At 38.5% G+C, this 15,204-nt stretch overlaps 1 protein-coding gene across 3 annotated transcripts in view; it reads left to right on the top strand.

The window, feature by feature from the left end:
• The window catches only part of AP1S2 (adaptor related protein complex 1 subunit sigma 2), a 32,534-nt gene extending 21,951 nt beyond the window's left edge, over nt 1–10,583 (top strand). For 2 of the 3 annotated variants that reach the window (XM_057419519.1, XM_057419518.1), the window contains one exon: nt 10,295–10,583. Coding sequence is in view for 2 of the 3 variants with exons in the window: in XM_057419518.1 (XP_057275501.1) it covers nt 10,295–10,342 (48 nt within the window). In the remaining variant the exon portion in view is untranslated. Of the gene's footprint in view, nt 1–6,619; nt 6,957–10,294 lie in introns of those variants that run through there. The other variant, XM_057419520.1, reaches the window with a different exon arrangement.
• Nucleotides 10,584–15,204: the final 4,621 nt, after the last annotated feature.

Genomic DNA, 15,204 nt, shown 5'->3' with positions numbered 1-15,204 from the left:
TTATATGAGTTTTGACATACTCTAAAATAATGAGAAAACCTAAATGCTCAAGCTTGATTCTTTTCCACGGTTTTTCTTCCCCATGTTTATTCCTCTTTTTCCTGTTTATAACAAGTTCTATGTATGAAGAGTGTGATTCTCATGGTGAGAATTAGTATTAATACTGTAAAACTTTCCTTGTAATTAAAACTTAAAAGTATTTATGTTGCTTGGGACCTATGCTAAACCGAGCTTTTACTTAGGAGTCTTCATCTTTTTGTTATCTTGGCTACAAAAAACCATTCTGGAACATGCAGCCTCGTGCTTGAAGAATTCTGTGTGACTCCAATCTCCATAGCTGTCTGCAGTATGTCTCTGATTAATTCTGTGTATGGGCACAGTTTTAGTTGAAATGTGCTTTGCCCCCATTAATTTAAACACGGTGGCATTACTAGATGCCCATGGGATGCTTCCTGGCCCGTACTGTTCCTGGGAAGGAGTGAAGGAATAGTGGCTGTTTACAGAGCTTAGTTTACGTGGTTGGCATGACTCCACAGAGTATGGATAAAGGGGCATGGGACAAATAGATGGTTGTATATAACAGATGGGGATAGTTTGCCTGCTGGAAGAAACTGCAGCTTGTATATTTGAAGGAAGATCATCTGTAGTAAATAAATATTTTCTCAGGTAAAGAAGGTTATCTTTGGGCAAGGGGACGAATTTGACGCATACAGCTTTTGTGCTTGGATTAACCTGATATTTAACAGGTTATACAGCTCAGATTACTTAATCTGTGTTACTTTATCAAGCATAAACAATCACTAGAGGAGGACAATTTGGTTTTTTTCTCTGCTTCAGAGAGATTTGCATATAAATTTAAGGTATACCTTGTATAATGTTAAAAACCCTAGAGTGGTATACAACTAGAAAGGGTGAAATCTCTTTATTGTACACTCAAGTTCTGCTGAATAGAATTTACGCATTCTGTCAAAAACAGTTTACAGGTGGTAAAGTCATGGACTTGAGTCAGAATACAGTTTCCTCATCACCTAAAATAATGCTGACAGTGTCTTATGTTGAGAAGGATGGATCCATTCCTGCTGCTACTTTTGTGGAGGCACTCGTGTTCATGCACTTGCCCTGTGATTATATGGTTCCTAACTTGTTAGCTAAAACCTGAGAATATGCAGGAGGGCATGAGGGAAGTGCCAGGAGGAGGAAAGCAATGGCATTGAAAAAGGAAGTAAAAGACATCTACTTTTAGTGGCAGCCAGGACTTCTGCTAGAGCAACTTAAATTACACTGGGAATTGTTAAAAATAAATGTAATTTAAGTGTTTAAAAAGCCAGTGTTCCCTATATCTTGTCTTCTTTCATGTCTGTTGTGGACCCTTAAGTTAGCTAGCACAGTTAGGTAAGTTCTAATTCACCTGCACCCCTCCTTTTGACCTGAGTCATAGGAGAGTTGCAGGAGCTTCAGCAGCAGTATTGACTTACGGAGTTTTCAGTTGTCCTTTCCCTGCCTCTCTCCTTTTGTGCCAGAGAAACTTTATATGTGACCATTCTAGAACTAGATTTCAGATCCATTTAAACTGATCGAATTTAAATTGCCTATTTCTAAAAACATACAGTCAGCAGGTTTTCTGTGTTTATAACTTGGCCCTGCAAACATTTGTCCAAACAACTCTTAGAAGGCAAAGTGCTGCAGAACAAGAAGGAAGGACAATGCTTAAATACCATTGCCATGGAAGCTGAATGATACTGGCCATGACATGGTTTGTTACAGCAGTATATTCTGGTCATACCTTCAAAGATACAGCCCTGCAGCTTAAGAAATGGTCCTTAAGGAAAGGGGAGTAAGTAATGTAAACTTGGAGGTGCAGTGCTGGAAGAAAACATTAATGAAACCTTACCTGTGTGGTTTGGCAAACTGCTGAACATACAGATGCTGTGAGATTATCTGATAGAGATCTTGGTGGTTTGTAATAGTTTTGTCTCTAGCTTTACAATAAGAAGTATTCAGCAGCAGTATTTGCTTGAAGCATTTGTGATTTTGTGGTGAGGAAGTGGAGCCTTCAGTGGATGCTTAGAACCATCCTTACCTTTTAAAGATTAGACTGTCAGTTCTTCATAGCTTGTTGTGTAGCAAATGATTGGCAGGTATAAACCACTACCTCCTGGAGAGATTACCACCTGTGATCCAGCAGACTGGAGTAGCAACAAAGAAGCAGGAAGTATCTGCTATTATCCAGTTACACTACATGAAATTTCCACTGGTATTTTTACTTCTGCTTTTGAGGAGGCAGGCAGACTGGCCGCTGCTTATCTTATATCATGCCCTTCTGCTCTGGTCTGTTGGGGTGATGTTTCAGAGCCCAAGTGTTTGCACATGGTAAGGTGTTTTGCTGAATAACATTTGCATGACAGCTGCTGCTGTTTCAGACTCTGGTTGAGTATTGTGTTCACTAATTTATACCAATCTTGAAGATTTCTTCTTTTTGTTCTCTGTATAGGAAGCTGCAGGCAAGATCTTGAGCTGAAGCTGGCATTGATGTAGGATTGTACTTTGGTTTTGAGCAGCATCATAGTTAATATTTGTCTCTGAACACATTCAAGACCTCATGGGTGTTTCTCGGTTCTCTGAGAATACATCTTGCACTACTTTCAAAGTATAGTTTTCTCAATAACCGTGTAATTGGCGTTTCTGAATAGTTAGCTAACCAAGGATTGGGAAATGGGTACTCTACCGTTTTGAAATCCCTGAAGAGGCAAGTGAACAGTGGAAACTTCCTAAAGCAGGCTTTCATTAGAGATGTTTCCTAATAAAGTTTCAGAATGAGAGTGTAAAAGTAGTTGCTTCTGAAGCATTGCTAAAAACATTCTTCTTAAGTGTCAGTTTCTTCCTACTGTAAGAATTTCATGTTTCTAAATAGAAGCCTTTGTACCTACTCTCTTTTCCCTATAGCCTGTTTCTGTAGAATTATTCCCAAGCTGCTGTGCACTCTGCAGCCCCACATCTTGTCTGTGGTTCTAGCTTGGGGTTTGTTTAGATGCTGAGAGAGGGGGGGGAACCAATCCTTTATCAAAAGATAACAGTTGTAATTTTTGACTACAGCTTAACATGGATTGCCTTCATAGACTTTATGCTGGTTGTGATGGGAAAGAAGTTAAAATAAAACCTAAGCAAACCTTCCCTGAAAAAGAAGGCATGACAAATATTCATGAAATCTCTGTCACTTCTGTGATGTTGTCAGTAATATGGCAGCATTGCAAAACACTGAACTTAGGTCAGTTTGGTGTAGGCATAAAAAATTACGTGTCTTTCTCTTGCCTGAGGTAATAAACTGTTTTCTTGTCCACTACAGACATGAAATAGCTTAAACTGCAGCAAGAAAATAAATTCCAAGTAGATGTTAGGCAAATTTTCCAGCAGTGATGATAATTAAGCATTTAAGTAGATTGCTTGGAGGGCATTAAAGTTTCCATCACTGGATGCCTTTACCAGATTAAATAGCTTTCAGGGATGTTGTAGGTATGCTGTTTGTGGGCCTGGATTAAATGAAGTCACTTCTAATTTTAGTTTTAATTATGATTTTTAATTAGGTTGGGTCATGACAAAGTTGGCTGAGGAAAAAGCTGGGATGGGCTAGCTAAATGGTCTGTTGACTCAAATCAACTCTACCATTTTTATAATTTAAAAATCTAATGATTCAGGCTGCCAATTTCAGAGAGTATTATTAGCTTTTTAAAAGGAGTTGTAAACACAGATGTCAGTTCGAGAAAGATGAATTCTAGTAACTTTGAAATACTGTGGAATTGCAATGTGCAGTTTGTACTGTAGAGCTATTACTGTTTTGGCAAAGCTGGGATCTAAGACCTATCTATGTATTAAAGTCAGGTAAACATTTTATGTCCAAATTTTTAAGTGATAATTTTTCAGAGATAGTATCTCATGTTAGTTTGCCATTGTGTTGTGCTGTAAGGATACCGTTGCCTCTTTGCTAGCTGCTAGATCAACTCATTTCTAAATTCATTAGATCCAGATGGCTGACTATCTTAAGGACATGCTTCACAGGCTCAGATGTTTTGAGGTCTGCAGAGTCCCACACAAGGTGGGCAAGGTAGCCTAGATACTAGTTGTAGAAGCTGCCGACATCTGTCCTTTAAGCCAAATTGTCTTTTCTGGTATTCAAACTAGCGGGCTAGCTCTGGAGACAATGTGGCAGGGAGCACAGTAAGATAAAAATATTACTACTATTACTACTACTAATAAAACCACCAAAAAAACCCACAAAAAAAACCAACCCAAACCAGAACCAAAATTAACAAATCGTAGTTGCAGCTTGTGAGATACTGTAGTTCTGTGATGGAAAATAATGTATCAAACCCTTATTTTCCTTTCTGTTGTTTGTCAGGCAGCCCATAGTGGCAGACCCTCTGTGTGTGATGGTCTCAGATGCTCTCCTCAGAGGTCTTACTGAAACTGCAGTGTTTTCCATCTCACTGTATTGCTGTGATATAACTTCATATTTTAGTTATTGATGTCTTCCATTTAATCTTTTAGATTCACTTCTTCAATGTCAGTTTATTGCTAGTTTAGTTGCAGGTGGTGTTTACATGGTCTATAAACTAAAAAGCCTCCAGGAGCGAAATAACCACTTTCTTCCTATCGTTACCTGACAATTCATCTTGCTTTATCAGTAGATAATAATTTTCTGTCAAGATGAGACACTAATCCCATAACAGTAATTTGAGTTGATAATTTAATTTTGTGTACCAGGATTTTCTCATCAAAGAGAATGTTAATGCCTCAAGCTCTAAACCATTGAAAATATGCATAGGGCAGGGAACACCATAGGAGTGTGTGGGAGGGTAGAACTTTGCAAAGTACTGGAAGGTAACAGGTGGGTTAACATGAAACAAAGACATCCATGTCCTTTTTTGTTTGAACCAGTGGTGTAAAATGGAACATGGTCAGCACTTCCAGGCCAAAGTGTGCTAAATAGTTTGTGCAGCCTTGGACAATCTTTGAACACAACAAGAATGAATTGTAATCAACTTTGTAAAAGTGCTAGAGAGTGAGCTGCACTCATACCTTCTGTCCAGAGAGCTAGTGTAAAATTAAGGTGAAATCTGTTACCAGGCATTTCAGTGAAGACACCAACTTTACTGGCTCCAGGTTTCCAAGGGTGTGAAACACTGGAAGACATGAGTTGTCTTCATGAATACATATCATGCCAACAGTGTATTCCTTAGACTAGTATTGTATGTTGCCCATTATGCAGTGCCTTTTCCAGTTAGCAATATGCCTCAATATCTTGTTTTTAATTTAGGCTGACACTTAAGTGCAATATGAGAGGTTTTAAGAGTCAAAATTTCACATCTGTAATTCTGTTATTTGTATTCTCTATTGTACACCAAATTCTTACGAATTTTACCCTAAAAAAAAATCACAGCAGACTTCTTATATTTGTTACTGTCACTTGGCATTAGGTGCTATTGTTTTGTGAATTACTGGATTTGTATTTCGCTTGATCAGAATGATTTTGACTACTGTGGGATAATATCCATATTACTGATAGTGAAAAGCAGTATAAATCCCATAAATCTTCTAAGATATTCTTGTGCTTTTTTGTGATTGGAGATTAGAATTTGAAAATATGTAAGCTTGAATGTGTGAACAAACTGAGATGGAAGAAATTTTTAGGTCTAGAAGTCTTGTAACACTTCTATAATTTTGGGAGTGGGGTGCTAAAATAGGTTGAAGATTTTAATTGGTACATCATGAAAGATTACTAACTGGTATGCAGAGTTGTGGTTTGTGACCCCCCAGCACTTCCCCCCCCCCCCGTCCCCATTCCCGCCAGGTGTGTAATGGGCATACTCCTAAATTGCTATTACTCCATCAAAAATATCCTCATCTGTCTTTGGGGCACTGATTTTAATACAGAAAATTGAGTGTCGCTTGCTTTCTAATGCATCTTTCAACAAATTGCATATTGATGTTCATGCTAATGAAACAAGAGAGTATTAAGTGGTATAATTTGAAAGTAAAGGAAACTGTCTGCTGAGAGGCATGTCTGAGATAGCTCCTGTTTTTCAAACAGGGATGCTTTTACAGATAATGCCAAGTAACACCACTGCTGTACTACCCTGCCACGGTGCTGCTTACAAATGTGTTCTAGAGGCCTGTAAACAATCCATATTTATCAGAGCAGATTTGATGTGTGATGTCAAAACTTCACTTAGCTCAGTGCCTGGGCTGTTTATGACAGTAGCCAATAGTATCTACCGAAGAGGCTAGAATGGAGCAAATACATAGGGTGGTCCATCTCTTGGAACAGTATCTCAGCTTCAGCCAAGTTTCTTTTGAGAAAAAGACTGAGCTTACATAATATAGTAATTACGAAGTTATCCTGTATGTTGTCAGACCCAACATGCAAGTATTGGGGGGTGAAATGACGGTGTCATGTGTTGTCCCCTGCCCCAGAAGTCTAGAGTAGTCAAAAAATACAGAATTGTATTTATGTATCAAATGTCCTTTTCATGTCAGTGATACCACAGTGAGATAGTATTTTTGTTTTCTTGCACATCTCTCCACCTTTCTATTATGTATAAGAATATGTACATTTCTTTTGTAGCCACGTCATGAATACTTTAATGTCCCAGTGTACTAAATGGCTTCATTCATCATGCATGCAGAATTTCAGAGGAGATAGACCTGTGACTTACTCATGACAGGACATTATCATCAGCTTGGTGAATCCAGTCATCGTGAATCTAACAGAATGCCGCAACCATTCTCTGCTGTTGTACTTTCCTCTTCCCCTTCTGTTTTACAGTGTTGTCTCTTCACATGTCTCCTTTCAACAGAACTTGTGCTTGCTGGCATATGGTTTTAACTTTTTTTTGTGTGTAAGCTTGAAGTCTTATGCTTAAAAGTTCTGTAGAATTTTCCGAGCTAAATAGCTATATACTGCAACATTACTTGACCTGTGTTTATCTTGCAAATAAGTTGTGGTGGTATTTAAAAATACTTAAAACCTGTAGATGAAGTTAATATTTACAGAGAAACTAATGAAGTAGTAGTATGCAAGCTGTATACACACAAATGTTAAATGATGTCACACAGTTCTACACAGACCTTGCATCTTAATTAAAGGTGCACACAGCAATATATTTAATGAGACCTCCTTATAAAGAGGAGGAAGGCAGAACTGATATGGGCAAAAAGAATGACAGGTAAATCTGAAGTTGCAAAATTTGTATTTAATTGTTCAAATGCTCTTGTGAATAGTTGAACAATTGCTGCTACTGAAGGAGAGAACAAGCTCATTGCTTCACAAATGGCTAGGGTTAGAAAGATTATTTTTTTTAAGTCCATTTACAGCATACTTGAAAAATGTCATCTTCAATTGGCATTTCCAGTTTTAAGTACAGACTACCTTGTATATCAGAGAACTGCCACAAGGATGAATATAAGTGCCATTCATTTAAAAAGTAAGGGCAGAGAGAGAGGGCATGTATTGCATCCTCTGTTTGCCTAGAAGAGGAGAATAATTCGTAAGCTCAAACGAGTGCTGGTTTTGAAAATTGTTTAATTATCAAGAAACTGATTACTGAGATTAACCACATTCTAGTTGCATGTACTATATGTGGTAATGCACTACCTTTTAAATGTTAAACTGACAGAGAAATGGGAGATTTAGGGGATTAGACAAAAGATCTGGATTGGACTTTCAGCATTCTGAAGTCTTAGAAAACAAGATCACAGGAGTGGCTTTCCACTTCAAAGTTTGCCTTTTTTCTGTAAGACATTAACAATGTGTTTGAATGTCTGGTTAATGCTGCTTTAGCCTGCATTATTTCATGCCTGTTGGCTTAAAATGCTGTGCATTGAGCTGTAATGAGATGCTGTTTTTCTTGTTATCTGTATACAGCTGCTTGCTTCTAAATGACTAGGTAATGAATTAGCTTTCCTGGCATGTTTGAAATAAAGTATTGCATGCACTTTTGTCTCATGTGAATGACTTTTTTCCTCATCTGTGTTCTGATATATTTCAAATTTTCATTGTTTGCCTGGGGTGATTCTGAGCTGCAGGTAGTGTATAATGCTACAGAATACTTTCCATAACAATTGGCTAAAATGTTTGACACTTCCTAAAAAAAAATAACATGAACAAAACATAATTCATCCTACTTGTTTCTTAAAAGTCATAATTGATGAAATAATTCCTCTAACAAAACACATTAGCCTTTAGGTGTTCCTTGAGATTGTACTGTTGCTGTGTGAATAAGAAGGCATGTCTGCCTCAAGGTTACTGCTGTAGTATTAAAAAAGTTAAAATCTTACCGAGTTTTAGGGTGAGAGACCTGTGGGGAAGTAGCCAGTGTACTTGAAATACATTATTTTAAGTTCACTGTTAGCCAATTACCTTGATATTCTTGAAGAAATTTAATCTTTACGTATATGCCTGCTGAAAATTACCCACAACTCTGAATTGGCAGTGGAGACAATAATACTGGGCTGCTCTAAAGACAGTAGCAGCAGTGCAGTTTCTTCATAGCTATGGAGCAACTCCTCAGGTCATTTAGTAAATACTGTGTCTTACCACTGAGTAACTGTAAGTATCCACTGCTGTCTGATCAATTTAAAATTGTGGAGTTGTTTTAGTACAAATGTTTGCAAGACCCTGAAATGCCTGAAAAGTTACACTTTGTCACTTCTGTTGCTATAGTTAATGTAGGATTTTGGGTTGTTTTGTTTGTTTTTTTTTTTGGAGTAAAATGTTTTAAGTTGGTAGATAGGGGAGATGCATGTCCTCTAAAACGAATGCAACAGAGTAATCTGGTAATAGAATACGACAGGTTATATTAAAAATGCTACGAAGCCTTTTCTTCAATCAGTATCTCTTTTGGGATATTTGTGTTAAAATACACATGTAAATCATTAATCCTGCCATTCTCTCTGGCTTTGTCAAGGTCACTGCAGCTCTAAGAATATTTAAATATTGCATCAGTGAGGAAAAACCACAACATCGTTAATATAACATACAAGTATCTTGTTTCCAATTTTAACTTCTGTTTTTTCTTGCCATTTCTTACTTGCTGCTGGCTTTTGGAAGCCATCTCAAAGTGTTCAGAGGTGGCCTGTTCCCGGCACTGACTGAATTTTAAATGAAGTTGCCTTTAAAATATGGCTTGTTCTTTCAATTCTAAAATCGCCTTATACATGAACGAATGAGGATTGTGAACTTGATCATTTTGTGCTACATACAGTCAGGGTTGATAAAGACGATGTTTTGATGTTACTTGCAAGATCTGAGACGTTTAATTATATATTTTGCTGACAGTGTTTTTCTAATATTTAGAAAGCAGTTGAAAAATAATTTGCTGCCTTAACTGTTATCTGCCTTTTTTTTCTGCTTCATGACATGTCTTGGTTTAGGATGCTAAAGTAAGTTTATTCAGTCTGTGGATACTAAACCTGTTTGTTTCCATAGGGGCACAGTATCCCTTTTTGATATTGTTAATAATTATGGAAAAGCACAGCCTAAATATTTCTGATTAAACTACTATTTTTTTTCAGATGCTATAGGAATAATGACTACAACACTGATGATAACCCTTTGCAATGTTGTATTAAACAACTTGCTCTGCATCTAAACAAAGCTATTTAAGATTAGAATTAATTTAAAACTTCATGCTTGGTGTGGAATAATACCATTCCAGTCCTGGCAATTACTCCACTTCTGCAGGGGTCAATTTTTGGACACCAGCTGTACCAAGTACTTTGTCCTGGTTTTATGAACTATGTATAGGAACAGTGTGGAAAAAAAAAATAAAAACCTGATCTCCTATGAAGAGCTTAAGGGATACTGTGTCTTAGTTGCATCAGTCATTTCATTCATCTATTTATTCATTGTTCCCTAACAGATTTTTGAGACCCATGAAACAATTCATCACAAAAATCATTGACTCCATTGCAAGATGCTTCCCCATCTGTCCCCATTTCATGTCTTTGTTACTGGCTTGTGATTTGTTCCCTACTGGTACATCTGAATTTCTTTAGTTTTATTGCAGTTAAGGGCAATAAAATCTACCAGCGATTTCTGTGAGCCCTGGCAATCTAATTATCAGTACTTAGAAAATTGCAGCTAATCCTGTGTTTGCAAACTGCAATACTTCTTTATTTTCATGCCTTTCAGCTTTTCTTCTTTTAATTACGCATTTTTCATACTAACTCAACTCATGTATGGTACTGTTAACAGAAGTGCAGGGTCCATTTACCACTGTCTCCTATTTTCCCTCCATAGGAAGCAGAGACCCCACGTAGTGTACTTGAAGAAATTGGATTGACATAAATCTTCACTTCAGCTGATGACATATTAATGTTTCATACTGTAAATGTTCACTGCCTTCATTGTAATGTTTAGCTAATGGTGTAAGATGCTGTTTGTCAGTATTACTGTTTTGCTAAGCTGCTTCATTCGGGCCTACACGAAAAACACTCCTTTTTGAAAAGGGAGTAAGAAATTAAAAGTCCAGAAATCGTAAATGAAAGGGAATTACATTAAAATTGACTCAGTGTCTCATGTCGCTGCATTTATAACAAAATTGCATTTGACTTCAGTAAGTGTACTGTTTTTTATAAGCAAACTTGACTTCAGGAAATAAGTGTATCATTATGACATATCTAAATGAAAAGAAACTATGAAATGTTATGGTGTAGAAATTGTGTTTATGCAACCAAAGACTTTGTTCATCTACATTTCAGTCACCAATTGTGATAATTCTGCTTATTTCAGTTGATGCATAAAGCTTGGAAATGCTGGTTTATTACTGAATTTGTCATTATACCAAAGAATCCTGTTAGGATCTGCATATCTCACTGGTAAAAACTGTTAAGGTGATACAGCTTTTGCAAGAAAACTGCAAACTGCTTAACTCACTAGGCAGGAAATGTAGCTACTCTGAGCAAAACTGTGCACGTTCCTAAGCTAAAAAGGGAATGTGTGAATTTAAAAAAAAAAAAAAAAGAAAAAAGGAAACTTTTTAAACTTAAAAACCTCTGCACATAAACACTAAAAAGGAGGTAGGCTTTCAGACTGTATAGAGGTGCATAATGAAAATTGGATAATTTTGAAGATGGGGAAGAGGGAGCTTTATAAAAATGACTTTTCATTGTTTTCTTTCATACTCTACAAATTAACTTGTATTTATTGGTGGTTTATATTTATGCTTTAATGGGTATATAGGTACCTTAAAAAAAACCCAAATCCCACAGTAAAGGTCAATGTCATTTTAACTGCTTTTCTTAACTTACACCTTTAACTGTGACACATCCCTTACAACACTCCTGTGTGACATACAGTTGAACCAACTAATTTGTAGTTAAGAGCTTTTAAATATTAGATTTGTACAGTAGATTCACTGCAACTTACGTCAAATGATAGCAAGTAATATTTTGACACTTGGAGCAGCCAAGCAGTAGTTATAAATGAAACCTCTTTCACTTGCTTGAGGGAATCAGATTCATGTATACTTTTGAGGTCATGCATCATGCTTTAGACTAGCCAAATTCTGCTGTGCATCTGCATGGTCTCTGAGGAGGCGGAGCTGCTTCCCTCTCTTCCTCCCTCCCCAGTAACTTCACTCTAAGAGTCTACATTTTGGCTTGTTTGCTTGAGTCAGTAGTGCCACGTTTTCACAAACCTTAGCTTTGGCGCTGTTGCTGGAAGCAGTCATGCGCTGCTAGTATAAGCATTTACATAGCCATCTGGAGAGCCAGACTGGCAGCTTGATGCCGTCTAGGTTAAATTTAACCCACTGGGACTGACTTAGTGTTGCCACAGCCACCCCTGATACAGATCCCAGTATAAATAAATGCATGGGGCAGCAGAAGGGCAGTGCCAGGGTGGAGCGTATGAACTCACAGTGGTGGAATTTGTCTCCTTCGGCCCTTTCTGGGATTTAAACATATGAATTGCTGGAGACTGTTTCTGTTCTAGGGCACACCAAGGCAGTGGTTTGCATTTCCCCAGTGCATGACCTGCAGGGGTAGGCAAGGGGAAGGTGGTAGCAGAATGACCCTTGTGTGAGCTTGAAGCGTTAAAATTACCTTAAATCAAATCTGAAGCGATTTTGTATGTATTAAACATGTTTTTAACGTTTACACTGTCACTTGTATGTGCTTGGCTGGATTAAGCTTTGTTGTGGTTGTGACAAACTGTTTGACCTCTGTCTGTCATATTGGTTTAGTTGTAATAAATGTCCATTTTTACACCATTACCATGTGTTTATATGTCATCAGTTCTGGTATTTGCAAAGAAGAGGCTACTCGGTGCTAGCTTAGAAAAAGGGAAATTTTATTACAGTGCTTAACCTGTTCTTGAGCACTTTATTAAAAAAATGTGAGAGTATACTGTGTCCAAGATCAGTTATTTACATCCATTTGAAGTGTACAGAAAGCAGTAAATTGGCAAGTTTCTGGAAGGCTTACCACATTAAACATGGAATTTATTAAAGTGGATGCGTAGTGCCATTTCATCTGCAAATTGAAACAAACCACGTTGAGAAAGGGTTCTGGATAAGACAGACCGAATAGTCATATCCTTACATGGAACTATGAGCAAGTCATTGCAACAGCCACAGTCCTGGTCTCGACCAAAAGTCTCTCAGATCAGTCTGTTCTCCAGCTTTCTGAAAGAACTGAACAGATTGATGTTATCAGAAGCATGGGGAAAACTTCATAAGCCACAACACCATCTTAGGGCCTTTCTTTAGCATGAAATGTTTGTTTCTTAAATTTCATGTTTTACAGGGAATAGGTTGGGGGAAGCTCAAGCATTAATTAGACTTTCTGGATTGTTTAGGCAAGTTGACTGTTGGCTTGAGTGTCTTCAACTTCACTGAATCTTAGTCTTTAACTGAAAGAGCCCTTCCTAAACATGTGCTGTTCCTTTGGGGTTAATGCCATGATGATGATGGTGGCCCTGTGTCTGTGTTTGGAACGGTACCATGTGTCATGGGTTGTGCTTGTACAGCTCGCTTTGTAACCTGCCTCATCATAGTTTACCCAAGTGTAACCTTGTCAGTGTTACATATATTTTTTTTAACCAGAGACAGATACTGAATTCAGCTCATTCAACAGTGCTGAACAGAAGGATATGTGGAATAATAGGGATTTCTTTTAATTACAACTTTTGCAGTGAAAGCAAAATCAGCTGCACTCTTTAGATGATGTAAGAAAGTAAATGAAACCTTTAAATTATTAAGTAGCGCAGACTTTAATGTTTTGTAAGAAGTGCTGACCCAGGACAAGAAGCAACAGCATCTTTAAGCAGGCTCTTATGTTTCTTTGGGGAAAAAAAAAAAAGAATGTCACTAATGAACTTCTTTAGGGCAATTTCTGATATGCCCAATGGAGTAATGCAAAGCTGAATCCAAGAAAGACATATTGTCATCAAAGGATGTAAAGCTGTGAAGTTACTGGGGTTGCATTCCAGGCCTCCTGCTCTACAAGCCAGGGCAGGGGACAGAGCAGAAAGGCCCTTCCAGGTGCTGGTGTCCCACTCCGTGAGCAATAGAAAGCTTTGCATCCATCTGCCACTCCTCACTCTGCTGGTGGTTAAGCTGCTCTGGGCAGGCTGCTGCAGAGGGGAACAAGTCCTGATCCCTGGTGCCTGAGTGCTGCTGGGCAACACTATTGCCTGTGTCCACAGGAGTTCTCACCACGCTGCCATTATTTCCCTTCTGCCACTGGGAAATGCACTCTTCCTGCCTGGAGATCTCCCTGCCAGGAAAGGCCTCCCTGCTGCCTTGACAACTTCTTCCCACTCTGTGTCAGCACCTGCTTTGCTCATCACCCTAACCCACCTCAGCCAGCCTTTCAGAATTCACAACTGAAAGAACTTTGAAAGCCACTGCTTTTAAGCAGCCACAGAAATGTAGAATTCTAGACTGGTTAAGGGGCCTTAAATATCATTCAGCTCCAACCCCCTACCATAGGCAGGGACACTTTCCACTAGACCAGGTCGCTCAAAGCCCTGTCCAACCCGGCCTTGAACACTGCCAGGGATGGGGCAGCCACAGCTTCTCTGGGCAACCTGTGCCAGTGTCTCATCACCCTCGTCCTTCAAACCAAACCAAACCAAAACTTGGCCAATATGAATTCAGTTTCTAAGGTCCTTTTATGTGGAATAATGCAGAATAACAGGCAGTGAATACAAGTTATTCCTTGCAAATTTAAATCCTTTCTGTGTTCTTCTTGGGTTTCTCCCCTTTGGAAAAAGAATTAAGCTTAACATTTAAAAACTTCTAGTCTTTTTGTCTCTTCAGAATAAAAAGCTCACTCAGCTAATAAGGAAACACAAAACCATGCATGTAACACTAAAGATTATGAAGTAGGGGAACACTATTGAAGTATATGGAAGTCAGAAAACTGGTTGAATCCCAGGTTTCATGCTAAGAAATGCAAAATAAATATCAGTTTTACAGCACTCAGTTTCTGTGTACTAAACAGATTGCATGTAGAAGAGAATGATAATTACAGCTACCAGTCCTACACTGCACAGGTACAGCCAGTACATTCGTGTCCAGGCCTCAAGAAAAAGAAGCTGAAGCTTCAGCCATTATAGTAGCAGAAATAAAGTATATTTAAATTTTTACATGCACCTCTGCGCAAGTCTTTTTTTATTATAAGAACTTATTTTTAAAAAAAATACAGCAGCTCAGGTTCCCAAATCCCATTACAAAACCATGGGGACACAAAGCCTAATTACCTGTGGAATTCTCACATGGGCATTAGCTGGCACCCAGTTTCTAATCCTGCAGAAGCCTGCTTTGCTGGTCACGGGTTCCCACCACCCATTCCACTACTGCCCTTCGAGCTCAGCAATTGATTTCACTCGGATAATGCTCAGCTATGGCCTGCCACCTGACACAGGATATACAGTGCACTACAGATGGCAGGAGTCAGTCTTAACCAGCAGGCTGGTGCAGCAGCAGCTGTGGGAAGCCAGCAGCACCATCCAAAGGGAGGTGTTACTGGCCTGCCAGTTCAATCCTGTTCCAGGGAGCCGAACTGGCATTTGCCACATTCTGCATCAGTGACTCAACTAGACAAGTGAGCATCTGTGAAAAAATAGAAACCCTGGGGAAAATCTGCCTGTAATGTCTAGTCACAAAAAAGTACAGCACAAGAAAGCAGTGGTCACAAATTTCC

The sequence above is a fragment of the Pezoporus wallicus genome, unplaced genomic scaffold (assembly GCF_028554395.1).
Source record: "Pezoporus wallicus isolate ANWC-B61680 ecotype Strahan unplaced genomic scaffold, APGP_CSIRO_Pwel_v1 contig_5767, whole genome shotgun sequence".
NCBI lineage: Eukaryota > Metazoa > Chordata > Aves > Psittaciformes > Psittacidae > Pezoporus > Pezoporus wallicus.
This window is presented reverse-complemented; position numbering and strand designations above follow the sequence as displayed.